Source organism: Mirounga leonina, unplaced genomic scaffold (assembly GCF_011800145.1).
Source record: "Mirounga leonina isolate KUSES-001 unplaced genomic scaffold, KU_Mleo_1.0 Mir_128, whole genome shotgun sequence".
NCBI lineage: Eukaryota > Metazoa > Chordata > Mammalia > Carnivora > Phocidae > Mirounga > Mirounga leonina.
This window is the reverse complement of record NW_023270320.1, coordinates 4331565-4350259: the sequence shown is the minus strand read 5'-3', so window position 1 is coordinate 4350259 and position 18695 is coordinate 4331565. Positions and strand designations below refer to the sequence as shown.

The 18695-nt window shown below is 39.1% G+C and overlaps 1 protein-coding gene across 1 annotated transcript in view; it reads left to right on the top strand.

The window, feature by feature from the left end:
• Positions 1-13407: 13407 nt before the first annotated feature.
• The window catches only part of IDO2 (indoleamine 2,3-dioxygenase 2), a 59181-nt gene continuing 53893 nt past the window's right edge, over positions 13408-18695 (top strand). The window contains exon 1 of the mRNA XM_035003982.1: positions 13408-13782. Within this exon, the coding sequence (XP_034859873.1) occupies positions 13684-13782 (99 nt within the window). The 5' untranslated portion in view covers positions 13408-13683. The remainder of the gene's footprint in view (positions 13783-18695) is intronic.

Here is an 18695-nt window from a genome sequence, read left to right as displayed (position 1 = left end):
AATAAATAAATAAATAAATAAATAAATAAATAAATAAATAAATAAATCTTTAAAAAAACAATTGAAAAATTAGAAGTTCAAACAGGTTAAAAATTTGGCATATAAACATGCACATGGTCTCTAAGGTTCTTGCCAACTCTGAGATACAATGGCCCATACAACACATGAACCCCTCTCCAATGACTCTGACAATATAGAAAACTCCTATTTGGAGCTTACATATATCAATTCACTTAATTATTTCAACGAGCCAATGAGATAAACACTAGCTACTTTTAAGGAAATTGAGACCCGGTGTAGTTCAGTGTCTTTTAAAAGCTACACAGCTAGTATATGGCAAAGTGAAAGATTAAACCCAGGCGAACTGACTCCAGAATTGTCAAACTACTACAGAGTAAAAACTACCCTAAAGGAATAACTGTCTGTACATGGGAACTCTGCTCCTTTGACCTTTGCAATAGAAGTATTGGGTACTCGATTGCATGGGAATTCCCTAAAATTTCCAACTCATGCATGAATTTTTTTTTATGTTGTAGTAATGAGAATAGTGGACGTAGGGTGGTATTTTTGTTCCCATTACTGCTATTTTGTCAGCCAGCCCTAGTTTTCTAAAATGGAAGTTCAGAGGCATATTCCTGACTTGGAAGATGTCTTGGAGACCTTTTTGTGGCTGTGTTTTTGCCATTGGAACTGTAGCCATGGAAACTTAGCCTAATGGGAACTGAGCTTAATAGGAGCAAAACCAGTGTCTGGAAATATGTGTCCTGTATGGGAGAGAAAGTAGGAAATTTGCAAGTTGGAAAAGGATCATTTGCTTGGGTCTACAGCACTGAGTCCATTCACACTGGCTCTGCAGTTGCAGTCAAAATAATAGACTAGAAAGTTGGAATGGGTACAAATAGTCCAACATGAGGTGAAAATGCATTGCCAATTGGATCAGCCTTCTATTTTGGATCTTTATAACTATTTTGAAGATAGCAAGTATGTGTACTTAGTATAACTCAATACCATAAAAGCCATATGTGAAAAACCCACAGTGAATATCATTCTCAAGGAGGAAAAACTGAAAACTTTTCCCCTAAGGTCAGGAACATGACAAGGATGTCCACTCTCACCACTGTTGTTCAACATAGTGCTGGAAGTCCTAGCCTCAGCAATCAAACAAAAAGAAACAAAAGGCATCCAAATCAGCAAAAAAGTCAAACTTGCACTCTTCACAGATTGCAACATACTCTATGTGGAAAACCCAAAGACTCCACCCCAAAATTGGTAGAACTCATACAACAATTCAGCAACGTGGCAGGATATAAAATCAATGCACAGAAATCAGTTGCATTTCTACACACTAACAATGGGACAGAAGAAAGAGAAATTAAGGAATTGATCCCATTTACAATTGCATCAAAAACTATAAGATACCTAGGAATAAACCTAACCAAAGAGGTAAAGGATTTCAACTCTGAAAATTATAGAACACTTATTAAAGAAATTGAGGAAGACACAAAGAAATGGAAAAACATTCCATGCTCATGAATTGGAAGAAAATATATTGTTAAAATGTCTATGCTACCCAGAGCAATCTACACATTTAATGCAATCCTTATCAAAATATCATCAACATTTTTCACAGAGCTGGAACAAATAATCCTAAAATTTGTATGGAACCAGAAAAGACCCCAAATAACCAGAGGAATATTGAAAAAGAAAAGCAAAGCTGGTGGCATCACAATTTTGTGCTTCAAGCTGTATTACAAAGCTGTCATCATCAAGACAGTATGGTACTGGCACAAAAACAGACACATAGATCAATGGAACAGAATAGAGAACCCAAAATGGACCCTCAACTCCATGGTCAACAATCTTCAACAAAGCAGGAAAGAACATCCAATGGAAAAAAGACCATCTCTTCAACAAATGGTTGTGGGAAAATTGGACAGCCACATGCAGAAGAATGAAACTGGACTATTTGCTTACACCATACACAAAAATAGACTCAAAATGGATGAATGATCTAAATGTGAGACAGGAATCAATCAAAATCCTGGAGGAGAACACAGGGAGCAACCTCTTTGACTTCGGTTGAAGCAACTTCTTGCTAGACACATCTTCAAAGGCAAGGGAAACAAAAGCAAAAATTAACTATTGGGACTTCAAGGTAAAAAGCTTTTTCACAGCAAAGGAAACAGTTGACAAAACCAGAAGACCACCTATGGAATGGGAGAAGATAATTGCAAATGTCTTATCAGATAAAGGGGTAGCATCCAAAATCTATAAAGAACTTATCAAACTCAACACCCAACAAACAAATAGTCCAGTCAAGAAATGGGCAGAAGACATACAAATGGCCAACAGACACATGAAAAAATGCTCAACATCACTTGGCATCAGGGAAATACAAATCGAAACCACAATGAAATATCACCTCACACCAGTCAGAATGGCTAAAATTAACAAGTCAGGAAACGACAGGCGGTGGTGAGGATGCAGAGAAAGGGGAACCCTCTTACACTCCTGATGGGAATGAAGCTGGTACAGCTACTCTGGAAAACAGTATGGAGGTTCCTCAAAAAGTTGAAAATAGAGCTAACCTATGACCCAGAAATTGCACTACTAGGTATTTACCCAAATAATACAAACATAGTGATCCAAAGGGGCACCTTGGATCACTGTTTATAGCAGCAATGTTACAATAGCCAAACTGTGGAAAAAACCAAGATGTCCATTGGCAGATGAATGGATAAAGAAGATGTAGGATATATATACAATGGAATATTACTCAGCCATCAAAAATGGAATCTTACCATTTACAACGATGTGGATGGAACTAGAAGGTATTATGCTAAGCAAAATAAGTCAATCAGAGAAAGATAATTATCATATGCTTTCACTCATATATGGAATTTAAGAAACAAAACAGGATCATAGCAGAAGGGAGGGAAAAATAAAATAAGATGAAATCAGAAAGGGAGACAAACCATAAGAGACTCTTAACTCTAGGAAACAAACTGAGGGTTGCTGGAGGGGAGGTGGGTGGGGGGGATGGGGTAACTGGGTGATGGGCATTAGGGAGGCCACTTGATGTAATGAGCACTGGATGTTATATGCAACTGATGAATCACTAAACTCTACCTCTGAAACTAATAATACACTATATGTTAATTAATTGAATTTAAATTAAAAAAGAAATGTACCATAATAAAAAGAACAGAGATGTAAAAAAGCAGAATGAAAACCTTTTCAAAAAGCAAAGTTTAAAATATCATGCACCAGATTTTCACAAGAATATTGTATCTTCATTTTCATTACATACTACCCTAGGAACTCACCTCTTAGGTAAAATGTGAACATTAAAATGGCCTATTTTAGGCTAGCAACTTAATTGAAAATGACATTATAAAAAGCACTATACTTGATTTGATACTCATAATTACATTTGCCCTAGAAATTGTGACTCAGATTGCACATGGACTTGGATAACATTTGGTCCATGGGCTGTACGCTTTAGACATTACTTATTCGGAGGACAGCTCTGACATTGACATAGTAAAAAATGATTAAATAAAGTAGTATTGGCAGATTATAAAATGCTAACTTTTTTTTTCTGAAGAAAGCGAAACCTGAGGTGCGTAGCCATAGTTGTGTTATCAGAATTGTACATTATGAACCATTACATCTTTTTTTAAATTATTTATAGGTTAAAATCAATCAGACTGAAAACCATAAATATGTTGGTAAATATGCTTTATGCAGAGAAGGGGTGAGCAAATTTTCTAAAGGAGTTCATATATTTACTGTTTGAAATGCAATTATCATTTATCATCCAAATGATGGAAAAGATTTTCTCTTGTTCATAGAATGTGCTTACCATTATAAGATCTAAGACTCTAAAAATCACCTATTATACAAGGTAGTGTAAATGCACTTTGAAAGAAAATTACCCTGTGTTGGCTTTGAGGTTTGGTTTTATGATGGGTCAAAAATACCCCAAAGAGAAGATTTAAGTCAGATGGTTGATAAAACTGGGAAATCTTACATCTCCATAGCAGAAAGTAAAGTTAATAGCTTGAAAGAGGACACAAAAGATATATATGGTCCATGTCATCGAAAGTCATTGCATTTGCTTCACATTGGGATCCATAATTTGAGGAAAAGAAAATAAAATTTACGTCTACACAAAAACGTGCACATGGATGTTTAAATATTTTTTCTTACTTATTTATTTATTTATTTATTCATAATTGCCACAACTTAGAAGCAAGCAAGATGTCCTTCAGTAGGTGAATGCAAAAAGAAACTGAGGTACACTTTAGCAATGTAATATTATTCAGCATCTTATTTTTTTTTAAGATGTATTTATTTATTTTGGAGAGAAAGAGAGAGCACAGTTGGGGGAGGAGTAGAGGGTGAGGGAGGGAAAGAATCTCAAGCAGACTCCCCACTGAGTGTGGAGTCCAATGCGGGGCTCAATCCCACCACCCTGAAATTATGACCTAAGTCAAAATCACAAGTTGGACGCTTAACTGACTGAACCACCCAGGTACTCCTTATTCAGCATTTTAAAGAAATGAGTGATCAAGGGGAAAAAAAAAGGAGGAACCTACCATGCATATTAGTAAGTAAAAAAAGTCCATTTGAAAAGGCTACATACTGTATGATTCCAACTATATGACATTCTGGAAAAGGCAAAAGCATGGAGACAATAAAAGAATAAGTGATTTTCAGGGATTAGGGAAGAGGGAGAGATGAATAAGCAAAACAGGATTTTTAGCATGGTGAAATTATTCTGTGTGACACTACAATGGTGGATACATATCATTATACATTTGCTAAAACCCATAGAATGAACAACACCAGGAGTGAACCCTAATATAAATTATGGACTTTGGATGATAGTGATGTGTCAATGCAGGTTCATTGACTTTAATAAGCGTACCACTGTGGGTGTGGAAAGCTCTGCTTGTGGGGGCAGAAGATTAATGGGAATTCCCTGTACTTTCTTCTCCATTTTGTTATGAATTTAAAACTGCTCTAAAAAAAGTAAAGTCTATTAAAAAGAAAACTACTATGTGAGCTTAAATAATTCACTTACCTTCTCTGGTCTGTTTGTACACATCTAAAAGATCAGATTTCCAACCCTCTGATTCAATCATATATGTGACCTGCAAATTCATCCATGAAAAAAAATTAAATGGCAGGCTAGGTCAATCTAATGGAAATTTTAAACAACATAAAAGCAAACATGTGTTCAATATTAGAATGGCATTGATATTTCTTCTAGATTACAAAGATAATGATTTTGATGTAGTAAATATTTTTATATATTTGTATATTTTACAAGTTTACAAAATCAATGGCATTCTTTCCTATCAATAACCCTGCCAGTAAATCAGAACAGGAACTCTTTTTATTTTTTGCTGATTTTCAAAAATGTTGGCGGCAGAATGAATGAGGAAAGGGCAATACCAGAATAACCTGATCTTTTGGAAGAGAGTGTCTTTTGAAGAATATGCGTACCAGGCCCTCCAATTTTCCAAGGATGAGCAAAGCCTTGTGAACTCTGAGAAGAGCTCCAGTGATCGTGCTCATACAAGCACCTCCCACATATCCGTTTCTATTTGAGAACTGCTATTTTAGGCCATTGCCCAAACCCAGACTGAAGGATTAACTTGTAGGGAAGTGCCTCTCAACTCTATTCCCATAGGTTTTTAAAATTCTCTTTTTGAACATATCAGTTTTGCTCTTATAGAGTGATTATGGCACTCTCTGTGTGTATGTGTGTGTGTATTATTTCAGCTGCTAATTTACCAGTTCTCTATAGATAGGATCCATGGCTTTTTCATTCTTACATCATAGCACTTAGCAATGCATTTTAAATATTGGCTGCTAAGAGAAGAAATATATAAATGCTGTATTGACTCAAGCATAAGTTCATTAATGGAGTTAAATCTTACCCTACAAGCATCAGAATCTCTACCCTAATTACTCATCTGTTCAATAACTATTTAATAATAGGCAAACATGGTTTGCTAGTACCTAAGCTAAATAGTAGAGATGGAAGGATTGAGGACACTAACCTTACTTCAAGGAGCTCACTAGTGGGGAAAGGGACAAATAAATTAATTCAGAACAATAGGATGGGAGCTATACAAATACAAACAGAGAGTGTGAGAGCAGAGAGGTATAGTCCCTAACCCAGACTAGTGGACAACAGAGAGAGAATGGGCAAAACAGGGAAGGGGAGGTGGTGCTGAAAAGAGTTTTGGTAAGAATAGACTTTCTTTGATAAGGTAATATATGAGATGAGTTTTAAAGGGCAATTAATATATATGCAAGTAAAAGGAAGGTTAAAAACTTCAGAAAGAGAGAAGAGTGTACAAAGAACAGTGGCATAGCATGGTCTGTCTGAAGAAGTACACATAGGTCAGCATGGCTGAAGCATAAAAAAATAAGGCTGATGTGTTGGTGAAATTAAACTATGATCAGCTTCAAGGGTCCTGCAATGAAGTAGTTTCAATTTATCTTGAAAACCAAGGGAAAGATTTTAAGCAGAGAAATGACATTATTATATTTGCATATTTGAATAATATTGAAATGAAAGGCTGCCCATCATAGATAAACAAATATTTAAATGACTGTAGTAGTAGTTGAAAAGAAATATTGTACACGTGGGATAAAATGGGGGGTCACAATAAAGACAGGGAGATGAGTTTGGAGGTTATAAAAGTAATTTAAGGCTCAAAATGGGAAAGAAGTATGGGATTAGATCTGAGGCAGAGAGACCAGTTAGGGATTATGATATAATATTCCAATAGTAAATAGCAAGAAATCAGAAACAATGGCAGCAGGATTAACAATAAAGGGAAATATGAGCAGTATTAAGGCAACAGGACCAGCAAGACTGATGTTCTCTCGGATATAATGGAAATGACTTCCAGGTTTCTAGCTGGTCACCTGTGGCTACAGAAGTACCAGGGCCAGGTTCAAGGACATTCAACCTCTACAGTCACAAAGGATCTTGCATACAGAAAGGCTTAATGTTTGGCTTAATATTCTACTGTTAGTGTCTTGAAGTTCTGAATAATTTTGAACAAGGGTCCTTACCTTTTCATTCTCCATTGGCCCCTCACATTATATTGCTGGTTCTGAGGGATACCATTCACCAAGACATGGAATAGAGGAGGCAGATGAGTTTTGTTATTATGAAAGAATAAATTGATAAGTACAGCTTGGACCTGTCATTAGTTAGTGGGTTCTCTGCTTAAGACCTTGAGCTAGTCGCTGGAGGTTTTAAAAGCCTTTGCCCCTGCCTTCATGAAAGTTATCTAGGATATGTTCTATGTGTTAAGATTTTCATATGAACTTCTATAGAACAGTCAAGTGAAGACATCTAGTAGACGGCAGAAGAGATCCAACTAGAAACAAAATGTTGAGTATCGTCAGTCTAGAGATGATAGCCAAAGTCTTTGGATGGATGAAGTCACCCATGGAGAGGGGACAAAGTGAGGAGAGGGAAGCTGGAATCTGAGCTATGGAGATCACCAGTAGTAAACTGTAACCAGAATTAACAGGAGAGAATAACCAAAGCAGGCAAGCCCTGCCCCTATGGTTAGTAGTGGTGAGTTTATTTTATTTTATTTTTATTTATTTTTAATTTTTTTCCTTCCACCTCCCCTAGGAGTGGTGATTTTATTTTATTTATTTATTTTGTTTTTGTTTTTGTTTTTTCCCGAGTTGATGTAATTGTGTCTTGTTCTCCTTTACTGCTTACTCCTGCCCTCATCTATATGCAGATCTCCCTTTTCTTCTTTCGGTTTCTATTAGATTTTTATAATATCAATGGAGTGTTTTTTCCCCTTTGAAACGGAGAACGGCTGCCTTGAATCTTTTCTTTAGAACTTGCATCGACAATAAACTTCAACATGGAGACCCAGAGTTTGGTTTTTCTGTTTCTTCAGAAAGTCTTCCTATCCTAGTGAAACCCACATGTCACTTGGCAGCAGTGGGCATGTGACTGAAATCAGACACTGAAGACACTGCTAGTACCTGCTGAGCATAAATCTCCAGGTGAAGACAGGCAGAGATTTTCACTTCTATTTTGGAGCTTCCCAATGTCCCACCCACTCCTGGTTCTTTAACCCCCTTCTGCATTCTTCTTTTCCTTCCCCAAGCTCAGGACACATCACTGGGTGCCCCTCTTCTTGGGAGAGACACCTATGTTCTGTGCTTAGTGTAAACAGTCTTGGTCCTCACCTACCCAACTGCCCTGGAACCCTGTTCATGTGTGTTGGGACAGGCAAGGAGGTCAGCAGAAGCCGCCAGATGCAATCACCAGTACCCTCACAGGAATAGGCTTTCTCTTCCCAGCCCTACCTCCACAGATTACAGGCCGTATCTCATACTCCTCAGCAACTTCTCTTTCATGGTTTTAATCATAATGATCTCAAGCAGTTCTCTTTTCTCAAACATCACATTAGACTCTCAGAAAATATGAAGTTAAGAACTAATTACTGGCACTGGAAATCATGAAGGATAGCCACCCATGTAAACAGCTCTATGTGATGTATTCATCCTGAACAGACGGGCTTTGTTAGAACAAAACATCCCTATCATTCAGCCCATCCTTGAACATTCACTGAGAAAGGAGTAAAGGAGCACATACTTTGTCGGAAACTTCAGTTCACAGCCCACAAGGTTAAAAGATCACATAAAGAAAATGGATTATTAGACAAACTGCTTAAACAAAACTTTGCTGATACCAAAATAAAAAATAAAAATCACTATCCTTAACAAATGTACATTGAAAGAGTGGAAAATTATTAAGTTCCAAAGAATATTTTCAGCATACAACAAAGAGGGGAAAACTACTGAGTCTTCATAATCCGAGTGTGACACTATAAACGTAGAAGATAAAAAACAAATATGACTCAGGTGTCTATCCTTCCGTCACCCGCCCCTCCTCCATCTTTGTGCTGAGCCCCTTTCTGTCCATTCTCCCTGCTGCTTGCCCAGGTCTCTGTCCTTCACCTTCCGAGCGTGCTCCCCTACCGTCACCCCCTCTGCACCCCCACCCCACGTACACACGGACCCGTCACCCGCTCTGCACCCCCTCCCCCACATGCACACTGACCCGTCACGCCCTCTTCGCCCCCTCACCCACGTGCACACAACCCGTCACCCCCTCCCGCGCCCTCCCCTGCGTGCACCAGGAGGGGTGATTTTAAAGTCAGATTGTCTATGCTGAATCCACCACTTAACAAAAAATATGACTTTAGGCTTTTACTGAAGTTTTACAAGCTTCAGTTTCTTCAACTGAATTATGGGAATAATAGGACCTAAGTCACAGGGCTGTGTGAGGGTTAAATGAGATAATTCATGGAAGAAGACTTGTCACAAGAAAAATCGGTGAGTATTAACTACTATTTTTTTCTTATTATTTTTAAGTACAATCAAACCAGAAGGAACAGATGTCCTAGCAAATGTCAAGAAGAGAAGAGAGTTAAAAAAGGGGGGGGGGGGGGGGGGGAAGAGAAGAAGAAAAGGCATAATGCTAGATTTCTGCATGGTTCATCAGAGAGGAATGAAAAGTCCCATTGAATTTACAAACAAAGAAGGGATTAATGAACTGTGCAGGAATAGTCCCAGGGTACCAGCACTGTTTGGGTTGATTGTTTGTGACAAGTCAGATGAACTTTATCAGTTTGAAACTGAGACTAAGTATATCTGAAATTGCCACCATGAAACATATAAATGATACCTTGGGGAGTCTGGGTGGCTCAGTCGGTTAAACCTCCGACTATTGATTTCAGCTCAGGTCATGATCTCAGGGTCGTGAGATTGAGCCCCACATCAAGCTCATGCTCAGCACAGAGTCTGTTTGTCCCTCTCCCTCTGAACCTCCCCCTGCTCGTGGCCTCTCTCGCACTTAAATAAATAAATAAATAAATAAATAAATAAATAAATAAAATCTTAAAAAAAATAAACATATAAATGATATCTTAAAAATTTCAATTGTGAATGTTTTCCTTTTCTGAATACCCCTCGTTCCATTTCCAAAAGGCCCTAATACCCAGAAAGACAAAGAACCCTTGTTGCACACTGATACTACTATAATTGGTGGGAAAGCTAATTATAGAACCCAAGGCTCTGAAATTCCAAACCTTTCTCTTAGGAGAGGAAGTTCCTGTGCACAATTATGTTTCACCGACTTCCTCTTAGTAAATAAGAAAGATGCCAGGCAGAGCTTCATGGAGTGTGTGGCCACTATGTTCCTTAGGGCAGGGTAAGTCTCTGGGGCGGGGCCAGTACAAACTTGTACCTGGCATCAAGAATCTGGTTCTAAAAATATGGGGTCCACCATGAGACTCTGAGAGACGACTCATTTAACAAACACTTCTTGAGCACCAGACACTGGACACATGCTGCTAAAGGAAGATGCAAAGTTGGGTATGAATTCTTCAATAAGCTTACAATCTAAACAGAAAAGATGAGATGAATGTGTTAGTAACTGTCAAACCAGGAAGAACTTGAATGGGACATGAAAAAGTCCAAAGTGATTGTAGAATTTTGCACAGCTAGAAAGATGATAAGGGGTCAGGCAATGGACATTATTGAATGCCAGATCAATAAAACTTGAACTTTATTTAATTTACAGTGAGGGGCTCTTTATTTTTTTAAGATTTATTTATTTATTTGAGAGAGAGAGAAAGCATGGTGGGAGGGGCAGAGGGAGAGGGAGAGAGAATCTCAGGCAGACTCCACACTGAGTGCAGAGCCCCATGTGGTGCTCGATCTCATAACCCTGACCCTGAGATCAAAACCTGAGCTGAAACCAAGAGTCATATGTTAAACCGACTGTACCACCCAGGCACCCCACAGTAAGGAGCACTTGAAAGATTTTCAGGTAGGACCTGAGATGTTCACTGACCCACAAGTACCATAAGATCTAAACCTTGGGAGCCAGAAAGTTCAAGACTGAATATTCAGAGTTGGGAATGTGGGCATATAGAATTGATGGCCAAGATCAGATGGAAATACATAAGCATAATGAAGTGGAGAATAGTTGTAATAACACTACAAATATGTACATGTTCAGAGCCAAAATAAAAAAAAAAAAAAGGAATCAGGGATTGAAATAAAAAAGGATATAATCAGAATTTTTATAGGAAAGAAAACCAGAGAAACATATTAAAAAAGGATTTCCAGAATGAGATGAAAAGAGCATGAGAAAAATAGCATTTACTGTTTTCTGATAAGTGCTTCACTTAATGGTTTCTCATTTATTTATCCCAAAATGTTTCTGGGATAAATGTTACTATTTCCTGCAGAAGTGGACAAAGAGGCTCAGAACTTTAAGCCACCTGTTCAAAAGCCTCATAGCAGATAGGTGATAGAAATTCACACTCCTACTCAGCAGGTAGGCCCGGCTGAGTTAACAGTGAGAAATTCCGGACTGAGAGGCAGCAAGTCAGACCTCCAGTCCAATTCTTATGTGCACTCCCAGGATGACATTTGACAAGTCATTTCACTGCCATAAATTTCAAGCTTCTCATATGTTTAGTGAGGGTGTACTCTATAATGTAATCTATAATGTACTCTATAGATCATGTACTCTATAATGTTCCTTTTTCGTTCTGATATTTTATGAGTCTATGCTTTTACAGCATTACAGTAAATTCTGGAGAGGGTGCAGAGGGAATGGATGCAAAATAACATGACTAGCATCAACAAAAATAACTGGCACTTCTTTTCATCCAAAAATGAAGGCGAGAACAAGATGATTAAACATATAAAGTTTGAGAAATTGCATTTAGAAGGCATAGGAAACAATACCTTAAGACTGGTTGGATATTGGGTTGAGGGAAAGTAGATAACTGAAAATGGCTCCCAGGTGTTTGATGAACCATAAATCAATTAGGCTGCTTTTGACATACAACTTTTAAAGTTGAACCCTCCATGGGAACTGTCCAAGAATGATCAGAGAACGTCCTGCTTTTAGCATTTTTTAAAAAGATGTTATTTATTTATTTATTTATTTATTTGAGAGTGAGAGAGCACATGTGATGGGTAGGGGGAGGAGCAGAGGGGGGGAGAGAGTGGAGGAAAGAATCTCGAGCAGATTTCGCACTGGAACTGGACTTGGGGCTCAATTCCACCACTCTGAGATCAAGACCTGAGCAGAAACCAAGAGTCCCACACTCAACCCTGAGGCACGCAAGCACACCTTAGCTTTTCTATTTATCTTAGAGAAAGGGAGGAAAGGGAAGTTCTGTTTAGATAAATTAGCTTCCAAATAAATCTGTTTGGGGGGGGCACCTGGGTGCTTCAGTTGGTAAGTGTCTGACTTTGGCTCAGGTCATGATCTCTGGGTGTTGGGTGTTGGGATGGAGCCCCAGGGAGGGCTTCCTGCCTGGTGGGGAGTCTGCTGGTCCCTCTCCCTTTCCTTCTGCTCCTCCCCGAACTTGTGTGCATGTGTGCTCTCTCTCTCTCTTTCTCTCTCTCTCTCTCTCAAATAAATAAATAAAATCTTTTAAAAAAAGCATATCAAATAAATTCGTTTACAACTTTATGACCCAAGTTCAGGGTCCATTCGGCAAAAGGCAGAATCTTCAGAATTTCCATAGTGCAGATCTATGGCCTGGAACTCATAACTGGGTTATAGGTTCCATAGTTAAGTGAATTCAAACCGTAATAGCACTTTTAACAGACAGCCTGGTATCCTGATCTGGTGAACACAACAATGGCTTGGAAGTCAAGACGTCTCAGCTCTAGTCCTCCCTCTGCCAATAATTAGTGGAGTGACAATAGACAGAGTTATTCACATGTGTGTGCCCCAGTTACTAATCTGTGAAATCAGTAAAATTAGTAGGTACTTCATAGGTAAAGTCACCTATCTTAGTGGTAGGTTCTTAAAAGATGGTGGGTAAAGGTAGAGGGTTAAATCAAATCATCTGTTCAGGCTCTTAAGTCTGTTAACATCCACTACCTCATTCGTTAAACTTAAAAATATGTATGTCTCCTTGTTGTGAGTAAAGATTTTGAAAAATGATTAAATATTATTTCTTAAAGAAAATCAAAGCAATTGTATTTTAGAGTATGTTGTTCAGTGTGTTAGAGTATGTTGTTGTTCAGAACCCTTTGAGGTTCTGACATGCATTTAGAGTCTTCCTCTCCTTGCCAGTCAACACCAACCACTGGAATATCTGTCTAAATGTAACTAACTTCCAGTTTTAATAGTTTACTCCTTTGGGATAAAGACCCAGTGTGTCAAAAGTCATTGTGGACCAGGTTACTGTCAGGGTATTTGGGATCAGCCATGACCAAAATTCTAGTTCATTTTTCCTTTTCCAAAGGAGAACATGTTTGTGTCTGGATTTAAAACCAATCTTCTTTTACTACACCTGTGTGAAAAAATAAAAAAAAGGAGAAATTTGTTTTCTGCTGTGGTTTTACCTGTTTGTTTTAATCAGCAGTTTCTTATTGTTTACTCAGCCTTGTGTCAGAGAAAGTTCATGGCAGTCAGAATTCAACCTCAGACCAAGGTCCTTCTCTGTTGCTGAAGCACTGCAGAATTAACTTCAGCGGGAAGATACTATTCTGAAGTTCCTTTACCCTGGATTTTTGATATATTTGGGGTAGTGGGAGCTCAGGAACTCAGGCTTTAGTGTAGATACTTCAAACAAAATTATGGAGCGTCCAAGTCAGAATTTGAAGACAACACCATTATTATCTTTAGGAAGATTTCACATTTCTGAAGATTATGGCTTTCTTCTTCCACATCCTCTGGTAAGTATAGAGCCTTGGACCAGGGCAGAATAGGTTTCTTGAGATGCTGATTTGTTCCTTCTTTTGTCTGCTTAATTTATGTGGTCGTCAGGGGACAGGTGATCTAAATACCTGTGTAATCATGAACAAAAGAAAAGTGACAGCACAGCACAGCTCAAACGGAATGTTTTAAGGCCAGCTGTTTTTAATAGATTGTCATCCACTCAGTCCAGTAAACTTATGAGCAAATCTGTAGTTACCAAGGAAAAGACAGAACTTATAGATCAATTAAGGGAGCAAATCAGTTTATCTTGGCTTGCTAGTGGGAGAACAAAAAGAACACTGGAGGCTGTGGGTCCTTTGGGCTTTGGTGGGAGGAATCAGATATTCCCAGACATTGCTGAGAAGAGGAAGTAACCCTTGAGAACTAGCAATACCTGTTTCCTAATTGTACTGAAGACACAACCTGTAATGCAATCGTTTCATCACTTAACCTTTAACAGTACTGTTCACCCTCTGAATGGGGTCCAAAGCCTAGAATGTTAAGACCAATGTTAAGACCTAGAATGTTAAGACCAAATGGGGTCCAAAGCCTAGAATGTTAAGACCATAGAAACCATCGGTCCCAACTTCCTGCTTTTTATATTTGAGCTAGCTGAAGTTTGAAGGAAGTGACTTGCCAAAGTCATATTAGTGTTGAAAGCAGAGCTAGTACTCAGGGCTCTTAACATCTTTTTTTCCTACTACATCATAGATAAGGGCCAAAATTACTCGGGTGAGAATCTAGGGGTCCAATACTGTAGTTATTACAATAACTTAATAGATCCAATTTCCCCACCCCATAAGCCTAATTTGTCATTTAACTGTGATTAAATAATGTCTAGAATTCAATGAGCTTTTATTGAAAACCCCCTCTAATGCTTATTTACTTTCAATTGGTATTTGAGGAATACAGATGAAGATATCATCTATTCATCGGTCCCAAAAGCTGTTTGTAGAGCTGTTAGTTGAGAGAACAAGCCACAGGTCTGCAAGTAACTGGAACATTAGAAGTAATAACTTCAGGGAGTTACAGAGAGTAGAGTTGTAGCCCAGAGTACAGATTGTATTCTCTGACTGCCACTATGGTGACCAAGAATTTGCTTTTGCCAGGGACTAAAGGGATTCCCAAGATGTGGGTCTTTCAGGGCTAAAGCAGGAAAGTCCTGGGCAAACCAGAATGTGTCAGTCACCCTGACTTGCACTTACTAACCCTTGTAACCCTGTGTGAATCACAAGCATTGCCTGACCCTGTTTTCACATGGAGTGGATAGAGATCTAGTGCCATTCCCACTGGATTCCTGTGGAATGAAACATTTTAATAAATCCAGTGAAAAACTAGAAGCAATTCTCCTGACCTTCAGTCCAATGCTCATTACAAACTCCATTGTGTGTGTAAAACTTGATTCAGGAATATTCCCATCATCCCTCGTTCACAAGGAAGAAAAGGCTAACACACTCTTACTGAGATTAAATATATACACTAAGCAGAGGAAAAATAATCTTATAAAGTATGTAACTTTATAATACCACAATGACTGAGTTCCCCTGTCTCGTGATGGATAACCCCTTAGAAGAAATTTCCATTCTGACTTCATATAAAAAAATTCCCTGGCAAACCGGGCCTCCTTTAGAGTAGTCATAGGTCAGATTTCTGAAAATGTGATTCTGTGTTTCAGTTTTAGTTTCCTTTGATTTGTGTGAAAATTTTAAACATCTCTATTTCTGGGAAGAGGTGAGAGGAGGAAGTTTTAATCAGAAGCTGCCCCAGGTTGCTCCATCCATGAGGAGGGATTTTATCACCAGTGGTACCAGGCAACAGATGTGTTGAAACTGATCACAAATTAGGAAATGTTTGTCACTGACTTTGCTAAGGCCACAAAGAGGCCACAGTCTGTCACTGACTTTTGCTTTCCTTTAGTTTAAAGGGAAGTGATGGGAGAGCTGTTCTGTCATGTCAACTATCCCAAAGATATTCTTTCAGCAAGCTTAGATGCTTACTATGAGTATTTCCCTCGAAGTCTCTCTGAAGAAAACAGTCAAGCTAATGAATAAGCAAATATTGTGGCTTTGGGGGAGGGGACTGGCTTCGTTTTAAATACTCTACCCCACTGTTTCTATCCACTCTCAAATATTTCCAGGGGCTAACGTTTTAGTGTGGAAAATGTGTATCTGTCAGACTCCTGTCCATAAATACGCCACAAAAATCCTTTGCCAGGTCATGTGTCCTGTGCCTGTGTATGAGTGTATGGGTGGAGGGAGGTGGAAAGTAATTTTTCTTCAGACATAAAAAATACAAGGAAATCAATTTGGCAGGAAAGGAGGGGCCTACGGTAGATTATAGCCGTAGATTAGATTGGTATGGAACAGAGATCTCCAGTGTTAGGCTCAGGAATTTGGATCTCACATCCTTCATAACCCAACTGGCGTTTGAATATTTTCCCAGCAGAATGTTAAGTGCAGGGTGGGTTAGAGCAGCAGTCCCTGGACTGCACACCAAAATCACTGATGCCACAGCCCCACCCCAACAGTTAATTCGGAATCTCTAGTTTAAGTGGCTCGGTGCTTGGAAGCTACAGAATGCATTGGGGACAGTGCAGGTCCAGGTGAGAGATGAAGGTCTACACTTGAGAGGCTGGTTATAGAAGTAAAGTTGTAATGGCTACAAGAAGCACTGAGTAGAGCTCAGAAGTAATTCAAATACAAAACCAAAGGATGCTTCTATGAACATAAACTTCTTGTCAACTATTTATTTTGATCTACCACTCTTACAAGGGCAGGAAAAACGCTTGATTCCTTCCTTCCTTCCTTCCTTTTTTTTTTAAACAGTTCTGAACTGAAGAGTTAGCTCCCAGGCATCATCCAGAAGTGTCTCATAAATGAAGAAGTGATGGAATTAGAATCACTCTCTCTCCAAATGTACCAAATGTAAAGCATAGCTGCCACAAAAAAGGCCACTGATAGCCACCCTTCACTTTTCACTCCTGCTCCAAGGACCTCTTGAGAGCGGGCTGTTTTCAGGCACTGTGGTGGGTGCTGGTGGCATGTGAGAGAAATCCAGTCCTGCTCCTGCAGTTCTGGTCTGCTGGGGGTGCTTCTCTAACAGGGAGGACAGGATGGTCAGTGGAATCACAGAGTATGCGACAAGATTGCCCTTAGGGGAAACCTCCTAATCAGAGAAAAGCTTTGCTGAACCTGGCCTGAAGGAAGGGCAGCACTGGGTAAGGGAGAAGACAAGGAATTCAGAGCTGAGGTCAGTTGTGAATCAGGTGCTGTCCCTGCATTCTAATCCTCTTTGGAATTTGGGCTGGGCTTTCCCTCAGAGGAGGGAAAAGATGTGATCGGACCAGCTCTTGTTAAACAGGTTCTGAAGAGGGGTGGTGGGGAGGCACTTCTGAAAGGCAAAGTCTGGAAGGTGGCGGGTATTGGAGAAGCAGTAACAGCCTGGAGGTAAAGCCACCGGCAGGAATGGAAAGAAGGCAGGAGCATGAGGTCTCCCATCTGGAATGGCTGGGAGTGTGCTTTCTGTCAAAAGGATTCTAGTGCTGAAGGGGAATTTAGCTGAAGGAGGTGGACTATAATGCTAAAGGGTCTACAGGATGACCTGTAGGCAATGGTAGAAGGGACTAAAGCTGTTGTGGACAAGAGAAGCTTTAAGGGCAGAAGGCAGAATTGGAAGTTCAGAGGTGAACCTGGTGCATACCAGAAGTGATGTGGAAAGCTTCCTGGAGAAGACAGAACTTGAGCAAGTTTGCAAGGTTAATTTGTAGGTTTGGATAGACAGAGGGGACTCCCTGACATGGTCATCTTACCTAGACATAGTTTTAATGTTCTTGCTATTGGTTTATCATACTTTACTTTTCTTCTGGATTGTTTTGGTAGCATTACTTACTATTTATTTGGGGTTCTTTCTTAGTTTAATTTTGATCAAAATATTTATTAAACATATTTTATGTGCAAAAAAAAAAAAGGAATATCACCATCTTATCAAACCCAGTGAAATAAGGGATGGAGGAAAGAATTGTCAATGGTGGCTCAGAACCAGACACGACACATCTCCTAGAGAAGTGCACATTCCTCACTGCCTGTGAACTATTCTTGCCAAAAGTCCTAATGAGGTTGGCGGTGCTTCTGATGGCTCAGCGTTCTCAAAGATGATCTTTGTCCAGGGCTCAGAAGTTCTCACTGTTTGGCAATAAACCCCTAACTGGTCCTCCAGCAAAAACAACAACAAAACACACACACACACACACACAAAGGAAACAAACTGAGGGTTGCTGGAGGGGAGATGGGTGGGGAGATGGGTAACTGCGTGATGGGCATTAAGGAGGGCACTTGATGGAATGAGTACTGGGTGTTATACACAACTGATGAGTCACTGAACTCTATATCTGAGACTAATGACATACTATATGTTGGCTAATTGAATTTAAATAAATTTTTTTTTTTAAAAAAAGGAAAAGGGACATTGTATGTGTGCCATGGAGCAGGAGCAGAGGACTGGTGCCAATACTCATGGCGATGTTGGGAACTTTATTCTTTTTTTTTTGAAACTTTTTTTTTCATTTAAATTTTAGGTAATTAACATACAGTGCAATATTGGTTTCTGAAGTAGAATTCAGTGATTCATCACTTACATATGACATCCTGTGCTCATCATAACAAGTGTTCTCCTTAATCCCCATCACCCATCTAACCCACCCCTCACCCACCTCCCTCCATCACCCCTCAGTTTGTTCTCTATCAATAAGAGTCTCTTAGGCTTGTTTCCTACTCTCCTTTTTTTCTTTTCCCCCTTACCTTTGTTCATCTGTTTTCTTTCTTAAATTCCACATATGAATGAAATTATATGGTATTTGTCTTTCTCTGACTGACCTATTTCATTTAGCATAATA